The sequence below is a fragment of the Saccharomyces eubayanus genome, chromosome X, assembly GCF_001298625.1.
Source record: "Saccharomyces eubayanus strain FM1318 chromosome X, whole genome shotgun sequence".
NCBI lineage: Eukaryota > Fungi > Ascomycota > Saccharomycetes > Saccharomycetales > Saccharomycetaceae > Saccharomyces > Saccharomyces eubayanus.
This window is the reverse complement of record NC_030985.1, coordinates 657,146-680,641: the sequence shown is the minus strand read 5'-3', so window position 1 is coordinate 680,641 and position 23,496 is coordinate 657,146. Positions and strand designations below refer to the sequence as shown.

At 37.7% G+C, this 23,496-nt stretch overlaps 10 protein-coding genes across 10 annotated transcripts; 5 read left to right on the top strand and 5 right to left on the bottom strand.

Annotated features, from left to right (window-relative positions):
- Nucleotides 1-150: 150 nt before the first annotated feature.
- Nucleotides 151-1,230, top strand: HOM6 (homoserine dehydrogenase; the record flags this gene model as incomplete). The annotated part of the gene is made up of 1 exon (XM_018366231.1): nucleotides 151-1,230. One exon carries the CDS (start codon nucleotides 151-153, stop codon nucleotides 1,228-1,230), a length of 1,080 nt encoding a protein of 359 aa, XP_018221437.1.
- A 120-nt stretch (nucleotides 1,231-1,350) lies between these two features.
- On the bottom strand, nucleotides 1,351-6,105 carry IML1 (GTPase-activating protein IML1; the record flags this gene model as incomplete). The annotated part of the gene is made up of 1 exon (XM_018366230.1): nucleotides 1,351-6,105. The coding sequence occupies one exon, from the start codon at nucleotides 6,103-6,105 to the stop codon at nucleotides 1,351-1,353; it is 4,755 nt and encodes a 1,584-aa protein (XP_018221436.1).
- A 1,309-nt stretch (nucleotides 6,106-7,414) lies between these two features.
- On the top strand, nucleotides 7,415-11,743 carry MET5 (sulfite reductase (NADPH) subunit beta; the record flags this gene model as incomplete). Its single annotated transcript, XM_018366229.1, has 1 exon — nucleotides 7,415-11,743. The coding sequence occupies one exon, from the start codon at nucleotides 7,415-7,417 to the stop codon at nucleotides 11,741-11,743; it is 4,329 nt and encodes a 1,442-aa protein (XP_018221435.1).
- A 168-nt stretch (nucleotides 11,744-11,911) lies between these two features.
- On the top strand, nucleotides 11,912-13,267 carry TTI2 (Tti2p; the record flags this gene model as incomplete). The annotated part of the gene is made up of 1 exon (XM_018366228.1): nucleotides 11,912-13,267. One exon carries the CDS (start codon nucleotides 11,912-11,914, stop codon nucleotides 13,265-13,267), a length of 1,356 nt encoding a protein of 451 aa, XP_018221434.1.
- Nucleotides 13,268-13,438: 171 nt separating this feature from the next.
- On the bottom strand, nucleotides 13,439-13,702 carry TIM8 (protein transporter TIM8; the record flags this gene model as incomplete). The annotated part of the gene is made up of 1 exon (XM_018366227.1): nucleotides 13,439-13,702. One exon carries the CDS (start codon nucleotides 13,700-13,702, stop codon nucleotides 13,439-13,441), a length of 264 nt encoding a protein of 87 aa, XP_018221433.1.
- A 200-nt stretch (nucleotides 13,703-13,902) lies between these two features.
- MCM22 (Mcm22p) lies at nucleotides 13,903-14,622 on the top strand (the record flags this gene model as incomplete). Its single annotated transcript, XM_018366226.1, has 1 exon — nucleotides 13,903-14,622. One exon carries the CDS (start codon nucleotides 13,903-13,905, stop codon nucleotides 14,620-14,622), a length of 720 nt encoding a protein of 239 aa, XP_018221432.1.
- Nucleotides 14,623-14,827: 205 nt separating this feature from the next.
- On the top strand, nucleotides 14,828-16,954 carry SGM1 (Sgm1p; the record flags this gene model as incomplete). Its single annotated transcript, XM_018366225.1, has 1 exon — nucleotides 14,828-16,954. The coding sequence occupies one exon, from the start codon at nucleotides 14,828-14,830 to the stop codon at nucleotides 16,952-16,954; it is 2,127 nt and encodes a 708-aa protein (XP_018221431.1).
- A 100-nt stretch (nucleotides 16,955-17,054) lies between these two features.
- XPT1 (xanthine phosphoribosyltransferase) lies at nucleotides 17,055-17,684 on the bottom strand (the record flags this gene model as incomplete). Its single annotated transcript, XM_018366224.1, has 1 exon — nucleotides 17,055-17,684. The coding sequence occupies one exon, from the start codon at nucleotides 17,682-17,684 to the stop codon at nucleotides 17,055-17,057; it is 630 nt and encodes a 209-aa protein (XP_018221430.1).
- A 345-nt stretch (nucleotides 17,685-18,029) lies between these two features.
- Nucleotides 18,030-21,176, bottom strand: NMD5 (Nmd5p; the record flags this gene model as incomplete). Its single annotated transcript, XM_018366223.1, has 1 exon — nucleotides 18,030-21,176. One exon carries the CDS (start codon nucleotides 21,174-21,176, stop codon nucleotides 18,030-18,032), a length of 3,147 nt encoding a protein of 1,048 aa, XP_018221429.1.
- Nucleotides 21,177-21,468: 292 nt separating this feature from the next.
- On the bottom strand, nucleotides 21,469-23,100 carry MNS1 (mannosyl-oligosaccharide 1,2-alpha-mannosidase; the record flags this gene model as incomplete). Its single annotated transcript, XM_018366222.1, has 1 exon — nucleotides 21,469-23,100. The coding sequence occupies one exon, from the start codon at nucleotides 23,098-23,100 to the stop codon at nucleotides 21,469-21,471; it is 1,632 nt and encodes a 543-aa protein (XP_018221428.1).
- Nucleotides 23,101-23,496: the final 396 nt, after the last annotated feature.

The window sequence follows — 23,496 nt, the reverse complement described above, 5'->3', positions numbered from 1 at the left end:
GTGGGCTAGTTGATGGATGAAAAAAATGTATATAGAATATGTAATACTCCAATTAATGATAGACGTTTATCGAGGTCAATCTTTTTAGCTGCATATACAGGACGTTGTAAGTAAGTAGTGCTAGTATAATTAACCAAGAAAGAAAAAAAAATGTCTACTAAAGTTGTTAATGTTGCCGTTATCGGTGCCGGTGTGGTGGGTTCATCTCTTTTGGACCAATTGTTGGCTATGAAGTCTACCATCACTTACAATTTGGTCCTTTTGGCCGAAGCTGAACGTTCCTTGATCTCTAAGGACTTTTCTCCATTGAACGTCGGCTCTGACTGGAAATCGGCATTGGCCGCTGCCAGCGACAAGACTTTGCCATTGGACGATTTGATTGCTCATTTAAAGACTTCTCCTAAGCCAGTGATTTTAGTTGATAACACTTCCAGTGCTTACATTGCTGGTTTCTACACCAAGTTTGTTGAAAACGGTATTTCCATTGCTACACCAAACAAGAAGGCTTTTTCCTCTGATTTGGCTACCTGGAAGGCTCTTTTCTCCAATAAGCCAACCAACGGTTTAGTATACCATGAAGCCACCGTTGGTGCTGGTTTACCTATTATCAGCTTTTTGAGAGAAATCGTTCAAACTGGTGATGAGGTAGAGAAAATTGAAGGTATCTTTTCTGGTACTCTATCTTACATTTTTAACGAATTCTCCACTAGCGAAGCTAACGACGTCAAATTTTCTGATGTTGTCAAGGTTGCTAAGAAATTAGGTTACACCGAACCAGATCCAAGAGACGATTTGAACGGTTTGGACGTTGCTAGAAAGGTCACAATTGTCGGTAGAATATCTGGCGTCGAAGTTGAATCCCCAACTTCTTTCCCAGTTCAATCTTTGATTCCTAAACCATTAGAATCTGTTAAATCTGTCGACGAATTTATGGAAAGGTTATCCGATTATGACGATGATTTGACTCAATTGAAGAAAGAAGCCGCAGCTGAAAACAAAGTATTGAGATTTATTGGTAAAGTTGATGTCGCCACCAAATCTGTCTCTGTTGGAATTGAAAAATACGATTACTCTCATCCATTTGCATCATTGAAGGGTTCTGATAATGTTATTTCCATCAAGACTAAGCGTTACACTAATCCAGTCGTCATTCAAGGTGCTGGTGCAGGTGCTGCTGTCACTGCTGCTGGTGTCTTGGGTGATGTCATCAAAATTGCGCAAAGACTTTAGATCCGCAAATGAGCGTATATAGATATATATATATATATCTATATCTATAAATAGATAATACACTTGGTTATCCTATTGAATATTATTTACTTGGTTAGGCTTATTAATACTATGGGCTACCTATTCCTCTACGATCTTTCCTGTAATCCACGTTTCCTTTGCATCCAAGAAAATTGATCTTAGTTTCTGGTAATCTAAGCAAGTTGATTTGAAATCAAGGATCACTTTTTGAGCATCTAATGCAGAGCTTGAGGAAGAATGGATTTTCCCAATTATGTTTCCCGGATTCACCCTAGAAATATAAACATTGTTAGGGGCTAAAAAGAGGCAACCATTTTCTCGTAGTTCTGCAACGTAAGCACCAGTATGATGGATATATTGAACGTACTTGAACTGCGGTTTCCCCCATGAATACATGATATCAAATTCTATATCTTGGCTTTGTAGAAACTTGGATGCCCTGTTATCTAATAAAAATCCTGATGCCTTCAGAAGATAAACATGATAATAAAATTTACTTTTAGCAAAAAGCTCTCTATCTTTGAACTCAGGATCTTCCCAAGGATTGATAGCTAGCTTAATTTCAACAAAAGAGTGGAATGGATTAACAGATGGGATTGTACAAAGTTCTTCCCAAGGTATTTCGATCATTTTCAAACCATACCTTTCACACAGCCTGGACCAGTTCCCCACTAAGTCATCAATCAATTTAGGGGTCGTAGTTAACCACTCTAATCTGATATGAAAACAATGATCGGGATTATGAACTCTATCATAGTGTACAGTACATGATTCTTGTTTGGAAGATTTGCCGGCGGGATCGACATCTATAACAAGAGAATTACTCAACATTAAGATCGGGCGTGATGATTCATTTGTGTCAGCAACGGAAGCGTTTGACGCACTTATAGCAGGTACGACTGTAGAGAATGGTGTTATAGCGCCTGGATCATTTGAGCTACCGGTAGATGCTTTTCTCAGTATTTGCTTCGGATCAGACGACGTAGAGCGATCCGAAGATATTTTCTCGAGCCTGTTTGTGTCCATCCTGTATTCAGGCGAGAATTGATAAAAGTAATGCCCGTCCAAAAAACTATGCTTATTCAAGACATGAACAAACAGTCCCTCCTTCATCGTTTTTTGCCCGTATCTAATTGCATCTTCTCTAGTATCTATATCAGAAAAGTTTCTTATTAACCAGTTAACCATCTCTGAACCGACAAAGCATCTATCATGTTTTTTCCAGTGCCACTTTCTATTAACTAAGGTTATGCGATTTTCACCACGTTGTATTTGGTACGCTAGCTTCGATAATTCAACACTTTTATTCAAAAGATTATTGTCGTTAACGAAAATTGAATCCTTGAAATTTATAGTTGAGCTTTCCAATGATGTCTGTTGCTCGTTAATAAAGTTGTATAGCGGACCTGTGTAGAACATAACTTCGGGTTGAATTTCTTCTCTCTTTGTTTTCTTTACTTGTTTTTCCTTTTCCGTCCTTAGTCTTGCCCTAGTGATTGAACCAATTAACCTCCTTAATCCTTCTACTCTAATTTCTTCAGGGTTTAAGGTTTCATTTTTATCATTGATGACCATAGAATAAGTGTTAGGAGGGATATCTGTTGGTAACACCACGTATTTGGCTCTAAATCCGTGCCATTTCCTATCCATTAAATAGTCGCCATATCCCGCTAGAACTTGGTCAATTTGGTTCCAATTCAAAGATTCTCTCTTGACATGTAAGGGATCAATCATTGCATCACGAAATGAGTTTTCATATCTCGTCTTAACTAAAGGAATGTAACTGGGAACTTGATCAAACAAGTTTACCTCATCATTTCTTAGATACCTTTCCACATCAATTATACCACTCGATCCACATGTTATTCTGTGTATTTCGGAGTCAATCATCAGATAAAGCTTGAAGGTTTTGTATTTGTTGAAGTCCAAATATTTATTAACCACCGTTTCACTTTCGTCGTTTTCCCTAGATAGTTCAATTTTTTCTACTTGTTCACCAACACAGATTTGGAAACCAGTCAGTAATCGCATATAAATCATATCGCGTAGTAAATCTTTGTAGGTTTGATTATATTGTTCCTGATCACTATTCAAAGTGACTGAATGATTTCTAAAGATGAAGTTCCTTTCAAAATCATCCTTTGATGGGAAATCAGAAATTGTGATCGGTAATTCTGCCGGAGTTGTGAAGGATCTCCACTTACTATATTTTTTCGCCACATATTTTGGCCATACATCTTTCCAGCGTAAAGGTAACAAGTCATTGGCAAATTCATTGCTGACAGGAATTGAGGGGCTTTTAATGTCCACCCAAGTTTCATTTATACGATGCCTAAATCGCTGTAAAAGGCTAAAAGCATTGGAATTATCAGATTTAAACTTCTGTCCCTCTGTAATGAATGGGGTTTTATCAGACACGGTAGAAAATCTGGAGGAAGTCCTGGTATGTGATGATTCTAAATATGAAGACGGAGAGCCACTTATGGTCTCCTTATCAGGCACTCCAAAAATGGAGAGGTTTTTCTTGATTATCAAATTACCGCGATTGTTGATGTTACTGTCAATCATAAAGCTTTTACTTTGTAATCTAATATTACCTGTCTTACTTTCAGAAGAAAGTAGTGCTGGCGTGCTTTTATCTATGGTTGAGTTGCTGATTCCATCTTTAGTTGTTACAGGAGTTGATTCTTTGCATTTGTTTACATCCATATTAGAGATGAATTTCGTTATAACTCTTTGAGTAAAATCTTTTAATGAGTTTCTCTTACTTAGCCCTTTCAGCGAATCCAGCGCTAAAGATGTATTTTGGTTATCAGCGGATCTTACAGAGGCCAGTGAGTCGTTTATTTCAGTATTATCGTTGTTAGTAAAAGTGGGAGTGTTAATAATATCATTTGTAGTGTTCGCTTCATCGTAGGGAGAAGTCTCTATCGTTTTTATTGACAGATCTGGTATTACGTTTGGTTTTTGTACGTCCTTTATTACCGGAATAGCAAATTTGGGCGCCTTCCATATAAACCTTGTATTGCCATGAGTAGTAGTTGTTGTTGCCTGAAGTTTTTTCCCTTTTACAACAATCTCGTCCTCAAATACGGTATCGAATTTTAAATCTGATTTATTAGACAGTTTTTTGTTTGAATCAGCGGGTAAAATCTTGAGCTGAAATGCATTTTCATCATAATCATTCATAAATTCTGATAAACATTTTACTTTTTTATTCAATTGTAAATATTCGACGTCAACCTCCTGTATAAGTTCATTTTCTGTAATCCCCATCATCTGCAAGTCATAAATTTTACACCTTGGAGTCCATTCTGAGTTATTCTTTTTAGCATGGTCGTTCCAAAAAAATACACTTAGCCAAAGTGGTACGCAGTGATGGAGTTTATTCTCAAAATCTCGATACCTGAAAAGAGGTACGATGTGTAGTGGAGCCTTTGAAAGACAAATTAAATCCATTGTCATTTCAAGAGATAGTAACTTCTTCCCAGTTAGTCTCAACAAACTATAATCAACATCAAATAACCCAGATCCTGGAGAAATAATCATAACATGTGTAGTGGTATGCCTTAAATCCAACTGTTTAAACGGATCTGTTAAGATTGTTGTGGCGAAGTTAACCAGTTCGAGAAAGTTTGATTTAATTACAGGGGAAAATCTCCCCTTAGCTATGCTGTAACCTTTATCCGTTTTTTTGTTCAACAAATCCTTTCTGATTTCCATGAATTCCTTCCTTAAAGTTTCCATAATATCAACCCAGTGAATAATACTGACTTGATCTACAACTATTCTAAAATAATCCTTTGAATTTTTCAAAGACTCACCGGGTTTTAGGTCTCTGAACGAAGTATCCGATAGATCCATTGATATAGCAAACGCTATTGTAATAGTATGATGAGTATCTATGTCTTTCCACTTTTTAAAAATCTTGGGGAAAAATGAATTGACCATCTTTTGAAATAACTGTTCACCAGTTTCTTCGAAATTCCACATTTCGTCTGTAATTTGAATCAAAAAAATCAGCCTAGCAGACTCAGATCTGAAGATTATTCTTGTTTGTTCACCAATATATCCAGAGACAATTTTTTTACCATTTCGATAAATCCCCTTGATTGTGCCTCTAATAGAATCTAGGAATGTCAGTTTTTGGTCCATAAAAACACATGTATCAACGATTTTAGATGATAAAAACCACATATCACCTCTATTCAATAAACAGTCCTTAATATTGAATTCAACCACGTCTACTTGTAAGTCTACTTTGTTCGGTTTTAATTTTATCCATATTTTAGATCTGGAAGGTAAATCTAATAGAGTTTGTAATTGACCCGAAAGTACCGAAACATTAGACGTCTTCGCTCTTCTCTTGGTTTCTTGGTCAAAGTCCTTGGCGATAAAATAAATTTTCTTATCTCGATTTGATGGAGATGGATCCTTATGGTAGGTTTTCAGTTCTACTAGATTGCCAGGTTTTATATCTGGGAATTCGATTAGGTTTAACATTACCAAATTGTCTGAAAATCTGGACTCGTGATAGCCTAACTCAGCTTGGTGTGTCCTTGTTTTCAGTCCTGGGCTCTGATGGCGATGGGGTTGTTCTATCCCATTGTAATCATCATCGTCGTTAGTGGAATTGCCATTATTTTTGTTATCTGAAGTTATATTCCTATTAGAAGACCTCAGTTGAGAGTTAAACTGGTCGCCTTTTTCCCTCAAGTTTTTATTTGAGCCTACTATCAAATTTCCTGATGATAAGGATATACTATTTGCGTGCGTAGTATTGCTGGTTCTTGGAGTTTGAGAATTGATGGAAGAAATTGGCCTTTGTTTCTTACCATGCAATCTAGCAAACATTTCTTGGGGTATTAGTTGCCAATAGTCGACTTGGTTGTCTGCTTATAAAGTCGAATAGGCCAGCTCGCTGTGACTACTATCTTTAAAATAATAATGATTAACATTGATAATATGTGTGTGGTCACGTGATTGGTTTATTGACTAAATACACAGTATATCCCGTTTACTATGATATGGCTGGACTACAATCAGGAAAAGTCATCCTAGAGTAGCCGCAACCAGTTGTTAGTTGTTAGTTTTCCGACTGAATGGTCGACCAATAAACCAGGCTTTACATACTTCAACAAGGGCCTTTTCCGAACATTTTATCCTTCGAAACATAAATAAACGGACTGGACACACGGTCTCCAGGTTTCTAAACTCTCGTTTCCCACTTCTTGGAGGTATTTAAGATAAAAACAGATGCACCATTCAAGTGGCTGGCTCGCTTGTTATTCATTATTGAATAGTCTAGACATAAGAGAAAGCTGATCGTTTTTGTTTATCTTCACTCTCTTAAAGTTTTCCTTGCTTTAAAGTGCGAATTAAATAAAAGCTATGAAAGGGAACCAAATATTAAATAAAAAATCTTTACCTCGCTCCGGACCCGCTGTGATTGTTCAGCACTCAGCATACATCCCTTATACTTGTGTCCTTTGTCTTTTGATTCTATGACATCTAAAAGTTACTCCGTAAAGTATCCATAAGTGACTATCTTCCAGAGTCCCAAATTAGCCGCCAAAGATGATTTCGTTCGTATAATTATCATCAGATACGGCGAACCCCCAGTTTACCACTACATAAAGGCATATATAAACATATGCCTTTATGTGCATATTTGGGCAATACGCAACACTTATACTTTTTAAGATGTTTTTTGTTGAAACCATAAGCATTCCTAAACATATATGAGTTCTAAACGAGTCGTTGGGATGAAGTATGATAGTTTTACCCTCGAACTAAAGGCATTGATTCCAGCCGGGTGATACAATATCTTCCACGTGATATTTTAAACAGGAATTTCTATCACGTGTAGTTTTTTCCCCGTTATATACAATGCCACAGTTACCACCACAGACCAGGAAGAATGGTTTAATGGCCAAGAGATGTTGAATAATTTAGTCATGGAGATGCCGACAAATCACAGTTTGTTGTGAACCGTTATATAAAGTGTTGAAAGATGGTAGTTCCTAATGTGAAATAAATCTGGGAGGAAAAAAGATCCTCTTGCTTGTAAATTTTTTCAACATCGTTCTGTTTCTTTATATCTCTTACAAATAAACAAAGCAATAGTAGGGAAAGGGAACCAGAGAAAGAAAAATATTGACGAATGACTGCTTCAAATATCTTGACACTCCCACAATTGCTGGCGCAATATTCCTCGAGTGTTTCCCAAAATAAAGTGTTTTACACTACCCCCACAAAAAACAGTCGTTCAACCTTCAAAGGGCTTGAATCTGCTGCAATAGATGCTACTCATCTGTTGAATAATCACGATCCATTCAGTGGCATCAAGACTCAACTTTCTAAGGACACTTTAACTACTGTCTTTACAGACGAAACTACTTTGGTCAAATCCATTCACCATTTATATTCTCTACCTAACCAATTTCCACTCGTGATCACTGTGGATTTGAACTTGCAAGATTATTCTGTGATTCCTGCATTAAAAGATCTCTCTTTCCCCATCTTGTTGTCGTCTGATTTGCAAACTGCAATCTCAAACACAGCTGCCTCATACAAGATTGCTACCGGCTCCCTAACTGCCGTTTTTCACTTTATTAACTTGGCAAAGATTGGTACGAGTACCGCTATTGGACAAAATATCGATGTTCCAACTTTAGAGATTGCCAATGAGGAAACTGAAGTACCAAGCTCAGAAGAGGTTTTGCCATTAACAAATTTTGAACTGGTAAAAGGCACAGACTCACCTGATACTGCTATCGTTAATCTGTCACCATATGATGAAGAATTCAGCAATGTATTACCTTCAAATGCAGCTTTGATCAAGATCAAAGCATACAGACCATGGAATTTTTCCGACTTCTTGGAAATATTGCCATCTTCCGTCACCAAGATTGCTGTTTTACAAGGTGCCTCTACCAAATCGCAATCAAATGAATTTCAACCATTACTTTTAGATTTTTTCAGTAACTTCAATGAATTGGTATCTAGGAGTATCGACCAGGTGGTACTAACTAATGTTGGTCTTGTAGACGATTACCAAAGTGTTATCAATACTGTCATATCGAATATTAACAAGAAAGAACCTGATGCCAATCTGTTCTTGGGTAAACCCAATGAAAACGCGGAGGACCAAGCTGAAATCACTCAGTTAATATCCTCCGTCAATAAGGTGTTAAATTTAGAGGACGCTTACATCAAGGTACTAAAACAGTTATTTTCTTCAAATCTGCAAATTTTGAACCAATTTTCAAGTGAGACAATTGAACCAAGCAATCCAGAATTTGGTTTCGGACGCTTTTTGAAGCAAGAAACCAAACGTGAAGAACTGGTCAATTTAGCAAAGAGCTCTCTCGAGCCAAGCCTATACTTTTCTGAAGATGCTAACAAAATTGTTCAGTTGTTATCTAAATGGGTGTCATTTCATGATCAGGATCTTGATGAAGCTCAATTACAAGAAGCAAACTCGATAGGTCATGAAATATTTGAACTTTTACAATCTAACCAAGATTCCTCCACTGCTTTAAAATTCTTAAAGATTGCCCCTACAAGTGATTCTTTTATTTTTAAATCAAGTTGGTTAATTGGTTCAGATGCTTGGTCTTACGATTTGGGCCATTCAGGTATTCAACAAGTTCTGTCATCTCGTAGGAACATTAATGTCTTATTGATCGATTCAGAGCCATATGACCACAGAAAGCAGAACCAAGATAGAAAGAAGGATGTCGGGCTATACGCCATGAATTATTATAGTGCTTATGTTGCTTCCGTTGCCGTTTATGCTTCGTACACACAACTATTGACTGCTATTATCGAGGCGTCTAAATATAATGGTCCTTCCATTGTCTTGGCCTATTTACCATACAGTTCAGAAAACGACACTCCCCTAGAGGTCTTAAAGGAAACCAAAACCGCTGTCGAATCTGGCTACTGGCCGTTGTATAGATTCAATCCAATCCATGACGATCCATCATCTGATAAAGAGGCATTCAGCTTGGATTCCTCAGTTATTAGGAAGCAATTACAAGATTTCTTGGATCGTGAAAATAAATTAACTCTATTAACCAAAAAGGATCCTTCTTTATCAAGAAACCTAAAGCATTCTGCTGGCAATGCATTAACGAGAAAACAAGAAAAGAGAAGCAAGGCTGCCTTTGATCAATTATTGGAAGGCTTGTCAGGACCACCATTACATGTCTATTATGCCTCAGATGGTGGCAATGCTGCAACCTTGGCAAAGAGATTGGGAGCAAGAGCCTCTGCAAGAGGGTTGAAGGCTACCGTACTATCCATGGATGACGTTATTCTAGAGGAATTACCTGGCGAAGAAAACGTAGTTTTTGTTACTTCTACTGCAGGGCAAGGTGAATTTCCACAGGACGGTAAATCTTTCTGGGAAGCTCTCAAGAATGACACCACTCTGGATTTAGCTACTTTAAACGTTGCTGTTTTCGGGTTGGGTGATTCTGAATACTGGCCACGTAAAGAAGATAAGCATTATTTCAACAAGCCTTCGCAAGATTTGTTCAAGCGCTTAGAGCTGTTGAGCGCCAAGACCTTGATTCCTTTAGGTCTAGGTGATGATCAGGATGCAGATGGTTTCCAAACCGCTTATTCTGAATGGGAACCTAAATTATGGGAAGCTCTTGGTGTTTCTGGTGCTGCTGTTGAAGATGAACCAAAACCCGTTACCAACGAAGATATTAAAAGAGATTCCGATTTCTTGAGAGGTACCATCAGTGAAAATTTAAAAGATGAATCCTCGGGTGGTGTTACTCATTCTAATGAACAATTGATGAAGTTCCACGGTATCTATACGCAAGACGATCGTGACATAAGAGACGTGCGTAAGTCTCAAGGCTTGGAACCATACTATATGTTCATGGCAAGAGCTCGTCTACCAGGTGGTAAAACTACTGCCCACCAATGGCTTGCTTTAGATCATTTGTCTGACACCTCTGGTAATGGTACTTTGAAATTGACTACAAGAGCTACCTTCCAAATTCATGGTGTTTTGAAGAAAAACTTAAAACATACCTTGAGAGGAATGAATGCCGTCTTAATGGACACTTTAGCAGCTGCGGGTGATGTAAACAGAAACGTCATGGTTTCAGCTTTGCCAACCAATGCTAAGGTTCACCAACAAATCGCCGATATGGGGAAATTGATTTCTGATTATTTCTTGCCAAAGACCACAGCCTATCATGAAGTTTGGTTAGAAGGTCCAGAAGAGCAAGATGAAGATTCGTCATGGCCATCCATCTTTGAAAAAAGAAAAGATGGCCCAAGAAAGAAGAAGACTTTGGTTAGTGGTAACGCTTTGGTTGACATTGAACCAATATATGGTCCAACTTATTTGCCAAGAAAGTTTAAATTCAACATCGCTGTTCCTCCTTACAACGATGTCGATGTCTTATCTATTGATGTCGGTTTAATTGCTATAGTTAACCCAGAAACTCAAATCGTGGACGGTTATAATGTCTTTGTTGGTGGTGGTATGGGTACCACACATAACAATAAGAAGACTTATCCAAGGTTAGGCTCTTGTTTAGGTTATGTCAAAACTGAAGACATCATTCCTCCATTGGAAGGTATTGTTATTGTGCAGAGAGATCATGGTGATCGTAAGGACCGTAAACATGCTCGTTTAAAGTATACTGTAGACGATATGGGTGTTGAAGGTTTCAAACAAAGAGTAGAAGAATATTGGGGTAAGAAATTCGAAACCGAAAGACCTTTTGAATTCAAGTCTAACATCGATTACTATGGATGGGTCAAAGATGAAACTGGATTAAACCACTTCACAGCATTTATTGAAAATGGTAGAGTTGAAGATACCCCAGACCTTCCACAAAAGACAGGTATAAGGAAAGTTGCTGAGTACATGCTTAAGACCAATTCTGGTCACTTCAGGTTGACTGGTAATCAACATTTGGTTGTCTCTAATATTACAGACGAACATATTGATGAAATCAAATCCATTTTGAAGACTTACAAATTGGACAACACTGATTTCAGTGGGTTAAGATTATCCTCATCTTCCTGTGTTGGTTTACCAACCTGTGGTTTAGCATTTGCTGAATCTGAACGTTTTCTTCCTGATATCATTACTCAGTTGGAGGACTGCTTAGAAGAATACGGGTTACGTCACGATTCTATTATCATGAGGATGACTGGTTGTCCAAACGGTTGTTCTCGTCCATGGTTAGGTGAATTAGCCCTTATTGGTAAGGCCCCACATACTTATAACTTGATGCTTGGTGGTGGTTATCTTGGTCAAAGATTAAACAAATTATACAAGGCCAACTTGAAGGACGAAGAAATCGTTGATTTCATCAAACCATTATTTAAAAGATACGCTTTGGAAAGAGAAGAAGGTGAACACTTTGGTGATTTCTGTATCAGAGCAGGCATCATCAAACCAACTACAGAAGGTAAATACTTCCATGAGGACGTCTCTGAAGATGCCTATTAGAAGCAAAATGGGAGTACGATGGCTCTTGGTATCGAGCTATATTATCCCTGATATTTATTATTTTTTTTCTCTCTATTCAATATTACTTTTCGTCCTATAGAAATATATTTATTTACATAATTCTTTATATTACCACTCAAAACTTATTACAGTTACCATTTTGGTTTAATGGTTTTTTTTTTAAGTAGAGCTAAAAACAAAAATCAATTATTTTGTGGAAATGTGGCTAAAAACAAAATCTTGAAAGAAGGCATCGGAAAGCGAATGACTATAATAAGTAACATCACTGATGAATTGAATAACCCAGGGCTTTCTTCCACAAGGCTATCAGAACTGTGCACTCAATTACAAGATAGTGTTGATAGTAGATATGCAGTGAAAGATGAAGTCGAGCTTATCGAGTCTCTATCATACCACTCCATATACAAAGGAGTAGACCTGCGGATTAATAACGACGTTTTAAAAACTATAGACTGTTACTTTCGGCGGAATGTGCATGACTATGATGGTATAATCCAAGCCCTTATTTCCTCGCTACAGCCGTTACTTTTAAAAGGTAAAAGTAACTCAGAGCTCCAAGAGCAGCAAAATCTCGGCCTCAAACCAGTACTTGGAATGTCATTGAAGGAAGACCAGCTCAAGGAAGCGTGGATACGTCAAGACGGCTTGAAGAGCATTCCATTATTTTACGTAATCCTACTACATATAAAAAGAAAAGACGTATCGACAAATCTATCTTGGATCATTCCAGGAATTCTAAACATACTAGATGATACCACTGATTTAAGGAAAATTAAACTTCGCGGTGTTTTTTTGCTTCAGACAGCTTTAGACCATACATTTATGCACGAAATCAATGACTCCAAATGGATACAGTTCTCAAGTACTGGTTTATTCCCACTGTTCGAAAAGACCTTGATTAATATGTGCTATTTTCTACCGCCTTCATACGATGCTAATGAGACATTAGCGATATGGCAACTAGTTTTCCCAACGATCAATTCCTTATATAAGGTGGAATTTTTCAACGAGAAAAATAAATACCAGTATCACCTAGAAAAATTCATGTCTGAGATTCTTCTACAGAATATTATTCCTAGGGCAAGTCTGAACTACGAGAATTTGACGTTATATGCATTAGAAACAACAGCAACCGTACTCAAAATGCAAAAAGAAGAGTCTGTCGTACATCTCCAAAGGCTCATTTATGTCCTAGGTGAATATATAGTCAGAAATCCCTTTTACACTACTTTCCCAAAGCTAGTTTCGAAGGCTCTTTCAGTGGTAGACATCCTTTTAACGGTCTGCCCACATGAAAGAATAGAGGCTCACAAGTTCGACATTTTGTCTTTGATCCTGATTACATATGACAAGTGTTCACAAGAGAATGCATTAAACGAGTCGATTGAGTTGCAGTGCAAGGGGACGATGAGGGGTTTATTGCATTATAACTACGGTATGGAAGACGAGTTGTCCACTTTGTCTAATCAACCACGTTTTCGGTTACTATTTGAGTCATTGTAGACTACCGATGCATATAGAATAATAGGCATATATAGAAAAAGAAGTCTAGACGGTGTGTAGGTAAACCACTCCAAAAAAAACCTGGAGCATGTATTGAAATATTTATTTGGTTATATACAGATATATTAGACATCGAGACAATGATATAGAAAAAAATGAGCAGGTATCATATTAACGGGTGTTTTGCAACCCATTGACGATCCTGATATTGGTATCTAAAAACCTGTTCACACAGTTAGCCAGACACTGTTCTTCTTGAGAACTTAAATCTGGATTATTGACAGAGCCAACGCATTTCTTAAAACAGGTATTAGTGAATTGATGGATGGACATTTGAACTTTTTGCTTAGAGTTCTCACCCTCTAGGAAAGTGGCAATTTCCTTTTTAGAGGTATCGTCAAGAGAAGCCAAATCGGATGTTGATAATGAAGACATTCTTTCTTTTGCGTAGGGGTATTCGTTTGCTTCTCTCTTTCTCTTTTTATGCAAAGCCTTCTCTGTGATTACATATGTGTTGACTACTTTTTATGCAAGATAGTAAATATCCGATTCGCTTCGTATTTACAGTGTAACAATTCACGTATGATGTATAAGGAAAGACGGGAGAAATACCAGAAAAGGTTCATGGTAAAAAGATGGATACAGAAAAGGATCTGCTGGATGCGTACATAAAGAACTTGGAGAACCAAATCGGAAACAAACGGTATTTTTTGGAGCAAGCTCGAAGCGCCATCGATGAGATCACGAATAGGCATATAGAACCAGAGGGGAAACCTACTGACCCAGGAATCTTCGCAGAGTTACTGAAAAAGCCTATGTTATTACCAGAGAGAGCAGACCCAATCGGCTTCAGCTTGGTGTCGAATTTCTTGTCATCGAGGGTCCAAACTTCCAGTGAATGGCTTTCAATAATGGGCGATCAATCAGTCGATAAAAAGGCAATGGTGTCGTTGCAAAAAAACACTAACAGTGACTTGAAAGAGCTGCTGGTATTACTACGGCATCAGTTTGCCAATCTGGATAACAGAAAGCAAAACCTGACTCATCTAAAGACATCAAAAGTAAGAAATGAGGAGCTTTGGGGATCACTTAAAGACTTCGTGGTGAGCTTTCTAGCACCGAATATGGACAACAATGGGGAGTATATACATATCCTAACGAGAGAAACTACATTTATATTAAAAAGGCTGATTGTGCATGATTCAACTGTAACGATGAATGATTTTTCATCCAAGACTATGCCAATATACAGGCTTTTACTCAGGGCAAATATAGTTACAGTAACTCAAAGCCCTACCAACTCAGATGTTAAATACATTAAGCTAATAGACTTTAATGGGACCGGCCTGACCTAAGTAGTGCTTTGTAGTCAAATAGTGCTATATATCGTGGTGTGAGGATGTTATATAGCGTTTAATATAAGAAGATCATGGTTTAGCAGCATCATGGCTTGTTCATTAAAGCTGTTGATCTACCCATTTGTGAACTGCTCTTAAAGGAACACCGATACGGCAAAGCAGATAGAGAGGTATATATGGTAATCGCCTGATAACTTTGGCTATGAGTAAAAAACTATCATTGGAAGAAAGGCTTTCTCTGGCTACGAAGAAGGGAAGAAAAAAGAGCAAGAGATCAACATCGAACTTATCATCACCCTCACCTGCAATACCCTCAAGCAGTGAACAAGAAATAAATGGCGCGTCTTTCGACGATCCTACTGCCGGTGTGGAATCAAACGATGATGCTGAGAACGGGGACGATACAGTACGATTGCTAAGCACGGAAGAGAGCGGTACACATAAACTAATAACAACTGCAGTCGAAAGTACAGCGCATATCGATCCGGATAAAGCTGGAAAATCTGAAGGCACTATAATACCATTGCCTCAATGGCTACCTAAGAATTTTCTAGACCTCAGTGTTGAGGAATTGGTCAAAAAAATAAGCCCGGAATACCAAAGGCTTAACGAACAGATTGACGACCTAACAAACGAACTCAACAAGAAACCCCAAATCGAGACTAGGGACTCTAGTTTCTTTAAATTGGTTAAAGAGAAAGACGATTTGATAGACCAATTGAAAAAAGAAGGCACAAAATTAGCAGAGACAGAATTGAGGCAATCTAATCAAATCAAAGCTTTGAGAGCGAATGTAAAAGATTTAGAGTATGATGTATCCACACTAACTGAGGATTCGGCACAGAATGTAGACAATTTTAACGAGCTGCAATCATTGTATCATAACTTACAAGGACAATTGGCTGAAGCCACAAACAAACTAAAGGACACTGATAAACAAAAAGAGTTACTAGAAACATTCGAGAAAAAGATTGAAGAAAAGGATGGTTTGATTAAGAGTTTGCAACAATCTTTAGATGAAGTAGAAATATTGCTCGAGAAGGAGAGAACTGAATTTCAAATGGAAAAGAAAGCATTACAAGAAGCAACAATAGATCAGGTCACAGCACTGGAGACAAAACTAGAACAACTAAGAATAGAGCTGGATAATTCCAATCAGATTTCAAATGCGAAATCAAATAGGGACGGTGGCGCCGATAACGATGAAAACAGCTCCGAAGTAAAAGAACATACATTGTCCCAATATAATCTGTTGAAAGAACAGCTGGAATCAAGTAAGGCCAACTGGAATAGTATTGAATATGCTCTGAATATTAAAATTGTGGATTTGGAGAACCGCCTTACATCTACAAAAAAGGAAAAAAAAAGATTTGAAGAAGCTTATCAAACCGCCCTGGATTCATCAGAAACTTTAAGCGAGCAATTGGAAAAGGAAAGAGATAATCATCTAAACGCCGTTTCTCAAGTCAAGGAGCTGGAGAGACAGATAGAGACTTTAAAATTATCATTACAGAGTGTAAATGATGATTACAATTTATTGAAGAAGAAATATGATATTCAAAGAGCTCAGTTAGAGAAAAATGACGATGATTCAAAACCGCATCAAGAGAACAGTGTTGGGAAAGTTGTCGAAAAATTACTTTCAGAATCAACTAGTAGCTTGAATTCCATGAACGGAAATATTGAAGACGAGTGGATTTTGCCTCAAGAAAACTCCATGCTGTCATTATCAATCTCAAAATTGGAAGATTTAGAAGACGATTCATCTATAAAACCCATAGGAGATGGGCCGCACGACACCCTAGGTAGTGAAGAAACACAACACTTTAGTAGGAAAAATGTAGATTTTAGCATCGACGATATCCCAGAGGAAGCCGCTGATTTGCAAGCAATCCAGGAAGGAAAATCCATGAAATCATTAAACAATACATCAATACCGTACAGAAGAGCGAGCGCTCAATTATCGAATTCTAATGGCCATATAAGTGCTCATTTGGTGAATAAGTTAAGTACAGAATTAAGAAGACTGGAAGGAGAACTATCAACCTCAAAGGAATCATACAATAACTTGTTAAGTGAAAAGGCAAAGGCAAACGACGAGATATTGAGGCTACTTGAGGAAAATGATAAATTTGATGAAGTCAATAAGCAAAAAGATGAGCTTTTGCGAAAAGTAGAACAAATACAAAGTAAATTAGAGACCTCTTTACAATTGTTGGGTGAAAAGACCGAACAAGTGGAAGAATTAGAAAATGATGTGTCTGACTTAAAGGAAATGATGCATGAGCAAGTTCAACAAATGGTTGAAATACAAGAGAAGATGAGATGACAAGATACACGTCCGTTCTATAAATAGAACCTTAAATAGAAATTGTTCAATTATGATAAACACACATATATATAAGTGTAAGTCACAGCACCATTAATCATCAATCATTCCCTTGAGCTTTAGCCAGTTCGGTATGTTCTTCAATGTCTTCAGCATCCCAAGGATAACATAACCACATATCAGGGACAGTTTGCGCGGCAATATAACGCCCAGAATTAATCATAGAGTCAGGTAAGTCGGCTTTCTTGGGCTTATCCTTATTATGTAGAACAAATATAGAAAAAACCGTATCCTCGTTTATTCTATTCAGAAGATTTTGCTGTTCAACGACTTCTTTTTCCAGTTCTGACACAGCGTAATGAAGAGTAGTTCGAGTGTCGTCAACTTCATCAACAATTAAGATTTTCTTACCAATCAGGGAATCGAAATGTTGATTCAAAGCACCAAAATCTAGCCATTGAGTTCTAATAACCTCTTTGCCGATAGTTTCTACACTGTTTTTCAACCCTAAATCCTCATACAAAGATAAACCGATAGCTTGGATCGGAATATTCTTTTGACCCTTAACTTTCAAAAACGATCTAATAATTCTCGCAGGAATCATACCACCACCAGTAATGGCGATAATAATATCAGGCCTTTCATTTCTTGCTAAAATATGCTTTGCGACTTTTTGACAAAGTTTGTGAATATTATTATAGGAGATGTACATTCTTTCATCTTCCGCCATTTTAAAATGCAGTTATTATTTGTTTGAATTGGTATGACGTTTAATTGTAGAATAAAATGCAAGGCAAAAGTTTGTCAAGAGACCAGAAGCCTTTATCCCTTGCCTTTTGATAAAATTTCCCCAGATGAGAGATCCCACTATAAAACCTCGAGATCAAATTAATCGGATTGCTTCCAGATTTTTTTTTGTTTCACTTTTTTTGTTTACGGCAAGTATTATCTGTTATCATACCAAATTATATCGGCTAGAAACAAGGACAACACGCCTTGGCATCATATTCTATCTCTTCTACTTACGTACGTAATCCAATGTCTCCTATAATATACAATTCGCTGTTCGATTCAGCTAGGCATTCATAATCCCCATGAAAAGTTCTTGATCAGCTGGCGTCAGGAGACCCATTATACCTTGATATCTATTACTGTCGACATGTTGTAGGCCCATGATGGACTCCTTGAAAACCTTGTATACGTCAACAGTATCCAATATTGATCCTGTCAATGGGTCCTCTTCTAAGTCATCAAACGTTTCCTTCGCGTCATAGCCGTCTACAAAATCCAAGGAGTCTGATCTGTTTTTTATCAACTCTAAATACTTCTCGGTCAAGTCACTTTCATCCTCGTCGTCATCCTCATCACCAACGTCAAGGAATGCTTCATCCCACTTGGTGTCACCTCCGAAACCTGATGATGAAAATTCTTTGCGTTGATCAGCTAATTGTCTCAACGCTGCTGGAAGTCTTGAAGCTAACTGAGTCACAAGGGTCCCCAATTGTGGAACTAGGTTTTCCAAGTTCAACATGGAGTAATCGCTACTTTGTAAATTCAGAATAATTTTCAAAAGCGCAAGGACGGATAACTTAATATCATAACATCTTTTATAATTCGGAATGTAGCCTGTAATCCATGTCTCAAAGAAAATTTCAAGACATCTTTGCTGTCTCAAATACTGTAACGTGATTAAAGGCTCTGTTATCAGATTTGAAATTACGACATTAAAAGCGGTTACGCTAAAAACAATGTTAGTTTTCAACTCGTTTTTCTCTGTTAAGATAGCCTTCACAACATCTTCTAATAAGCGTTCCCTATATTGTTGCGGTAAATTGTCACCTAGTGCAAGAACTAATTCTTGAGATAAGTCAAAGACTACTCTCAAGTCATCTAGAGCATTATCTTCAGCAACGACAGCCTTTTGGTAAATCTCGAATATAATCTTAGTGTAAAATTCATTCTTCTTCAATTCGTCTTTACCATAAATCAAAATATTGTTAAGCGCTAACATGAAGTCGCTTAAGTAATAAGACACCATACTACCTGGTTTCCTATTACATTCCCCAATTAGCTCTAAAATTTTCCAGCTAATGGGTGTAATGTCTCTTAATAAAAATGTAGAGTTTTCTACAAATTCACAACATTCACGATAGAAATCTTCTATATCATTTTTCAGAATAAATTCGGCAGCTGGATAAAATGATTGCTCCAAATTTTTCAAAATTTCAGGCGAGTTCTCAAAAGATAACAAAATAGAGATCGTTGTTGATAATATACCCAACGCTGCCATTTGCTTCTCAGACTCATCAGGGACATCCTCGACACTTGCGAATGAATCTGGATCTATATTCGAGGCTTCATGTAGATCAATTGCCAATTTCAAAAATTGCTGAACCAAAGTATTCATTAATTCAACACCGAAAGGTTGCAATTGCTCGGCAAACTGTTCCACAAAATCTTGCATAACGCCAGAAATTACGTCAGACTCGAAATCGTTGGATAAGCTTAGTAGTTTCTGCATTGTAGGCACAACGTGTCTGGAAAGCTCTTGATTGAATTGATCATCGCTAATAAACGTTTGCAATGCCAATGCTGCCATTAATTCTACAGGCAATGAACCGTTAGAGTTATTTAAACAGTTCATCACGCCCTCATAAATGGTGGAAATTATTATCGGGTCCTTAAAATCCATTGAACCCAACTTCGAACAAATTTCGCAAACACGGCTTTGTAGGAATCCATATTGAGATTTGAAAAATGGCAAAACAAACGTCAATACAAACTTTTCCATTTCATTGACGAATGGAGAGTCCTTGGTAATCAAACGGTCAATAATGCTAGAGAATATTCTCAAACATGACTCAATTTGCAAGGCATGTTCTAAGGAAATATTGTTGTAGTCACCAATAGAATTTTGTAAGGTTGTGACCATAAACTCTAAAGTTGGCTGTAAGGTGATTTTTCCACGTTTTGTGACACATGTTGTTAACAAAGCAAGTGCGGCTAAATCTGGAGAGTAACCGACATCCCAAAAGTCCATATTCCGATTGATATATTCTTGAGGATCATTTTCAAAAGTCTCCAAAGCATCAGCACTAGGCTTCAATAAAGGAAAAATAACGTGTTCAAGAATCACATTATAATGTGGACCAACGAGTTTCCAAGTAGCCTTTTGCACAATACACTGTTCGATGAAGTTCAATATATAGTATAGACATTCATCACTTAGCCACAATTGGCCAGTCCCCCATTCTTCAATTTGCTTGAAGATGACTTGTAAGAACTGAGTCAAAAATTGGTCACAGTACAGTTGTTTAAATTCATCATATTGGAATTTTCTTGTTACTGAAGTTGATGCGTATCTTTGGAAAAGTCTGTAAAGATTTGCTAGAGCCCACTTTTTACATTTAACCCAAGGATTCTTGCTTCTTACTTCAAGATCGGATATGACCAAAATTTCTTGAGGTAATGGTTGCTGAATAATACCAACAAAGAAACATGCCCATGGAGTAAACGATTCTGGGCGCTGTAAGGTAAATGGAAGGTCGTGATATGAAACAAATTTATAGATCTTAACAATCAGTTTCACCAATTCACCAATTTGCTCGTTGTTCATGTATTTGCCATCTTGGAACAGAGTATTTGAGCCGTAATTTAATAAAGCGGGGAAATAATTTAAAATCAACTCTTCTAAGCCCTGTCTTTCATCATTACTCTTCCACCTATACGTCCTGAATATCTCAGCAAGACATAGAAGCCCAACATATGTTACAGCAATGTCTTCATTTGAGAGCAATTCTAATGAGCTTGGCAATAGATCATCCCATTTTTTGCTGGGATAATCTTCTGAGATGATCACAGTAAGGGCGGATTTTAGCACTCTAATACAACGTGGAGAAGTTTTGGAGACGCTAACCATTGTTTTGATCAACATATCCTTCACGACTGGTTTTTCGTCCAAATCAACTTGTGAATCTAATAATTCATTTGAGCCGTGTCTCTCATTAGTGCACCAACCGTATGTGATCTTGTTTTTGAAGTATAGAGATGCTGATAGCTTGATATTTTCTGGAACCTCATCGGCGGCGATGATATCTAAACAAGCACCTAAAAACCCTGGTGTCTTACTTGCGTTTTTAAGGTGAGTTTCCGCATTGGTTCTTATGGCAGCGTTTTGGTCCAAAGTACAGGCGAAGCACTGTAGTAATTCTGTAATATCCATTGGAAAAGAATCAACTGCGTCAAATGAAATAACCACAAATTCTCAGGGGAAGAATTATTGGCTACCCTAGAAGATATAAATAGTATTAATGCTTTAGATGACTTGCCCAAGTAGGTATTGCAAATTTTTCATTTTCCAAAAAATATCAAAAAAGTGGTATAGTACATCATCACACCACATGATGAACAGAAATAATGGAGCAACTTATAGTAAAAGCAGCTACTTAATAGTGTATTATATTGCTTGTGAATCTTAAAAACATGCAGATCATATTATGTACATACTAGACACGCTATAATGACCACCCTGTGGTCAAATGTTGAGACTTTAATACCTCCTTATCCAGCACTGGGAAGGGATGAGCTTCTGTGTTGAATACAACTTTAGTCAAATCAAAGTCATCCAAAAACAATATATATAAGTACTTTAAAGTCTCCGCCAACCAAAAACTCTCCATGTTGTTAGTTTTTTTTGTAGGCAATGTGATGCAATCACTTAAACTTGCGAAGCGTCTCAATTTCGCATCGTTACAACTGACACAAGTATTATCGTAGAAGCTGGATGTAATTTCAGCACCCCATTGACGGTATTTTTTATCACGGGATAATTGGTACATAAACATGATTGATTCCACCGTTTCCGGTCTTTGCATATTATGTTTATCGAAGGGCTTTACAAAGAAATCACCCAGTGACGACTGCCACCAACTTCTTGGTGCTGCTTTTCCCTGATTGAAAACAACAATTTCAGGAGCTAGCCCTGAAGGAGTTTGATTGTACATTTGGTAACATGTATTCGTTAACTCTTTAGCCAAATCCCAGTCATTTTCCCTGTCAGTATCCCAGAATGGCCTTCTGCGGGCCTCATGAACAGGAAGGCCTTCAGTGGCACCAGATGCCAATAAACCACCCATGAAACAAACGAGGTGGTCCATCTTTGAAGAAAACACACCGTTAAGACCTCGCTCTCTTTCGCCAATGTAAGATAGGAAAGAAGGTTTGGAACGTGCTAGCAAATGTTTTTTCATACCATCCATCGACTTTCTATATAAATCATAATAAAGCGTTTCATGCGTCAATAGATATTGTTTCAGCAAATATTCATAGAACGAGTCACCCCTAGAGCCAAATCTAATATTAAACCCACTGAATCTACCAGTGTTTGGGAATGTGTATATTGGCACTAATCCATCGTAGACATTTAAAAGATCATTGGTTTTGTATAATGGTTCATAAACACGCTCCACCATCTTCCAATAAGTGCTATTCTCTGTCAAGTATGCCAAATATTTAAATTCCATTTGTAATGTTGTAAACTCTGCCGTGGATGACGCCCCACCATTAACATGATTCTTAATAGCCTGGCCACTGTGAAGGTTTACGCTGGAGTATGGAATTCCCTTTTGGGTGGATATAAACGCTAAAGCAAGCCTATCCCCCAAATCAATGGCCTTGTTCAAGTAAACAGTTTTGTTACCCACTTCAAACTGTTCAGAGTAGTGGTAGGCAGATAATAACCCGCCAAGCATTCTAATGGTGGTCTCGAAAACATTAACCTCCGCATCGATATCAAAATCCAAGACAGTATCTATCCAGTGTTCTGATTTCAGGATTTCAGCCTCGAATTCACTTTTGTGTAGTGCGGAAGAATTATACATTAGCATCAACGTGTCCAATGAATCCACAATAATCCAACCCAGCGGCTGACCGCCACGGGGCATATTGCGAAAAGAGTGGTCAATCGGGCCGTAAATGTCATAACCCCAGCCATACTTGGAATAGTCCATCCACGACGCCAAGAACATGGTTTCGATTCGATCTCTCATCTCTCTGGAGGCCTCTGGCTTCTGTTTAAAATAAGCTTTCCATGGCACGTAATAGATGGTTGCTACGATAGCAATAATGGTAGCAACGAGACCCCGCATTAGCACAGCTTCAAAGTTTTAATGTTTACTTTTTTACTGCCTTTTGATTCCTCTGACAAGCTGTATCATTTTCTTTTCTTTCGTCCTGGCGAAACTAAAAAATTGCAACGTTAACTGTTCTTTAGAAAAAGCGCCACGATTAAGATGAATTTGAGAGCATTTGAAGTCAAACCATTAGAAAATGACTTCGAAGTAGCGATATTCCACTCATCAATCTTGCGCGTACAAAACTTTAACGACTGGCAGCATTGAATCCGGTGAAGCCTTGCAGACTCAGCAAGTGTGACTAATTTGATAACGTGTCGAGTTGAAAAACATCAAAATCATGATAGCGCCTCTGCGTTTCATGACACCTCGGGCTAAACATTAGTCATATTTGGGATATAGGGTGGTTGT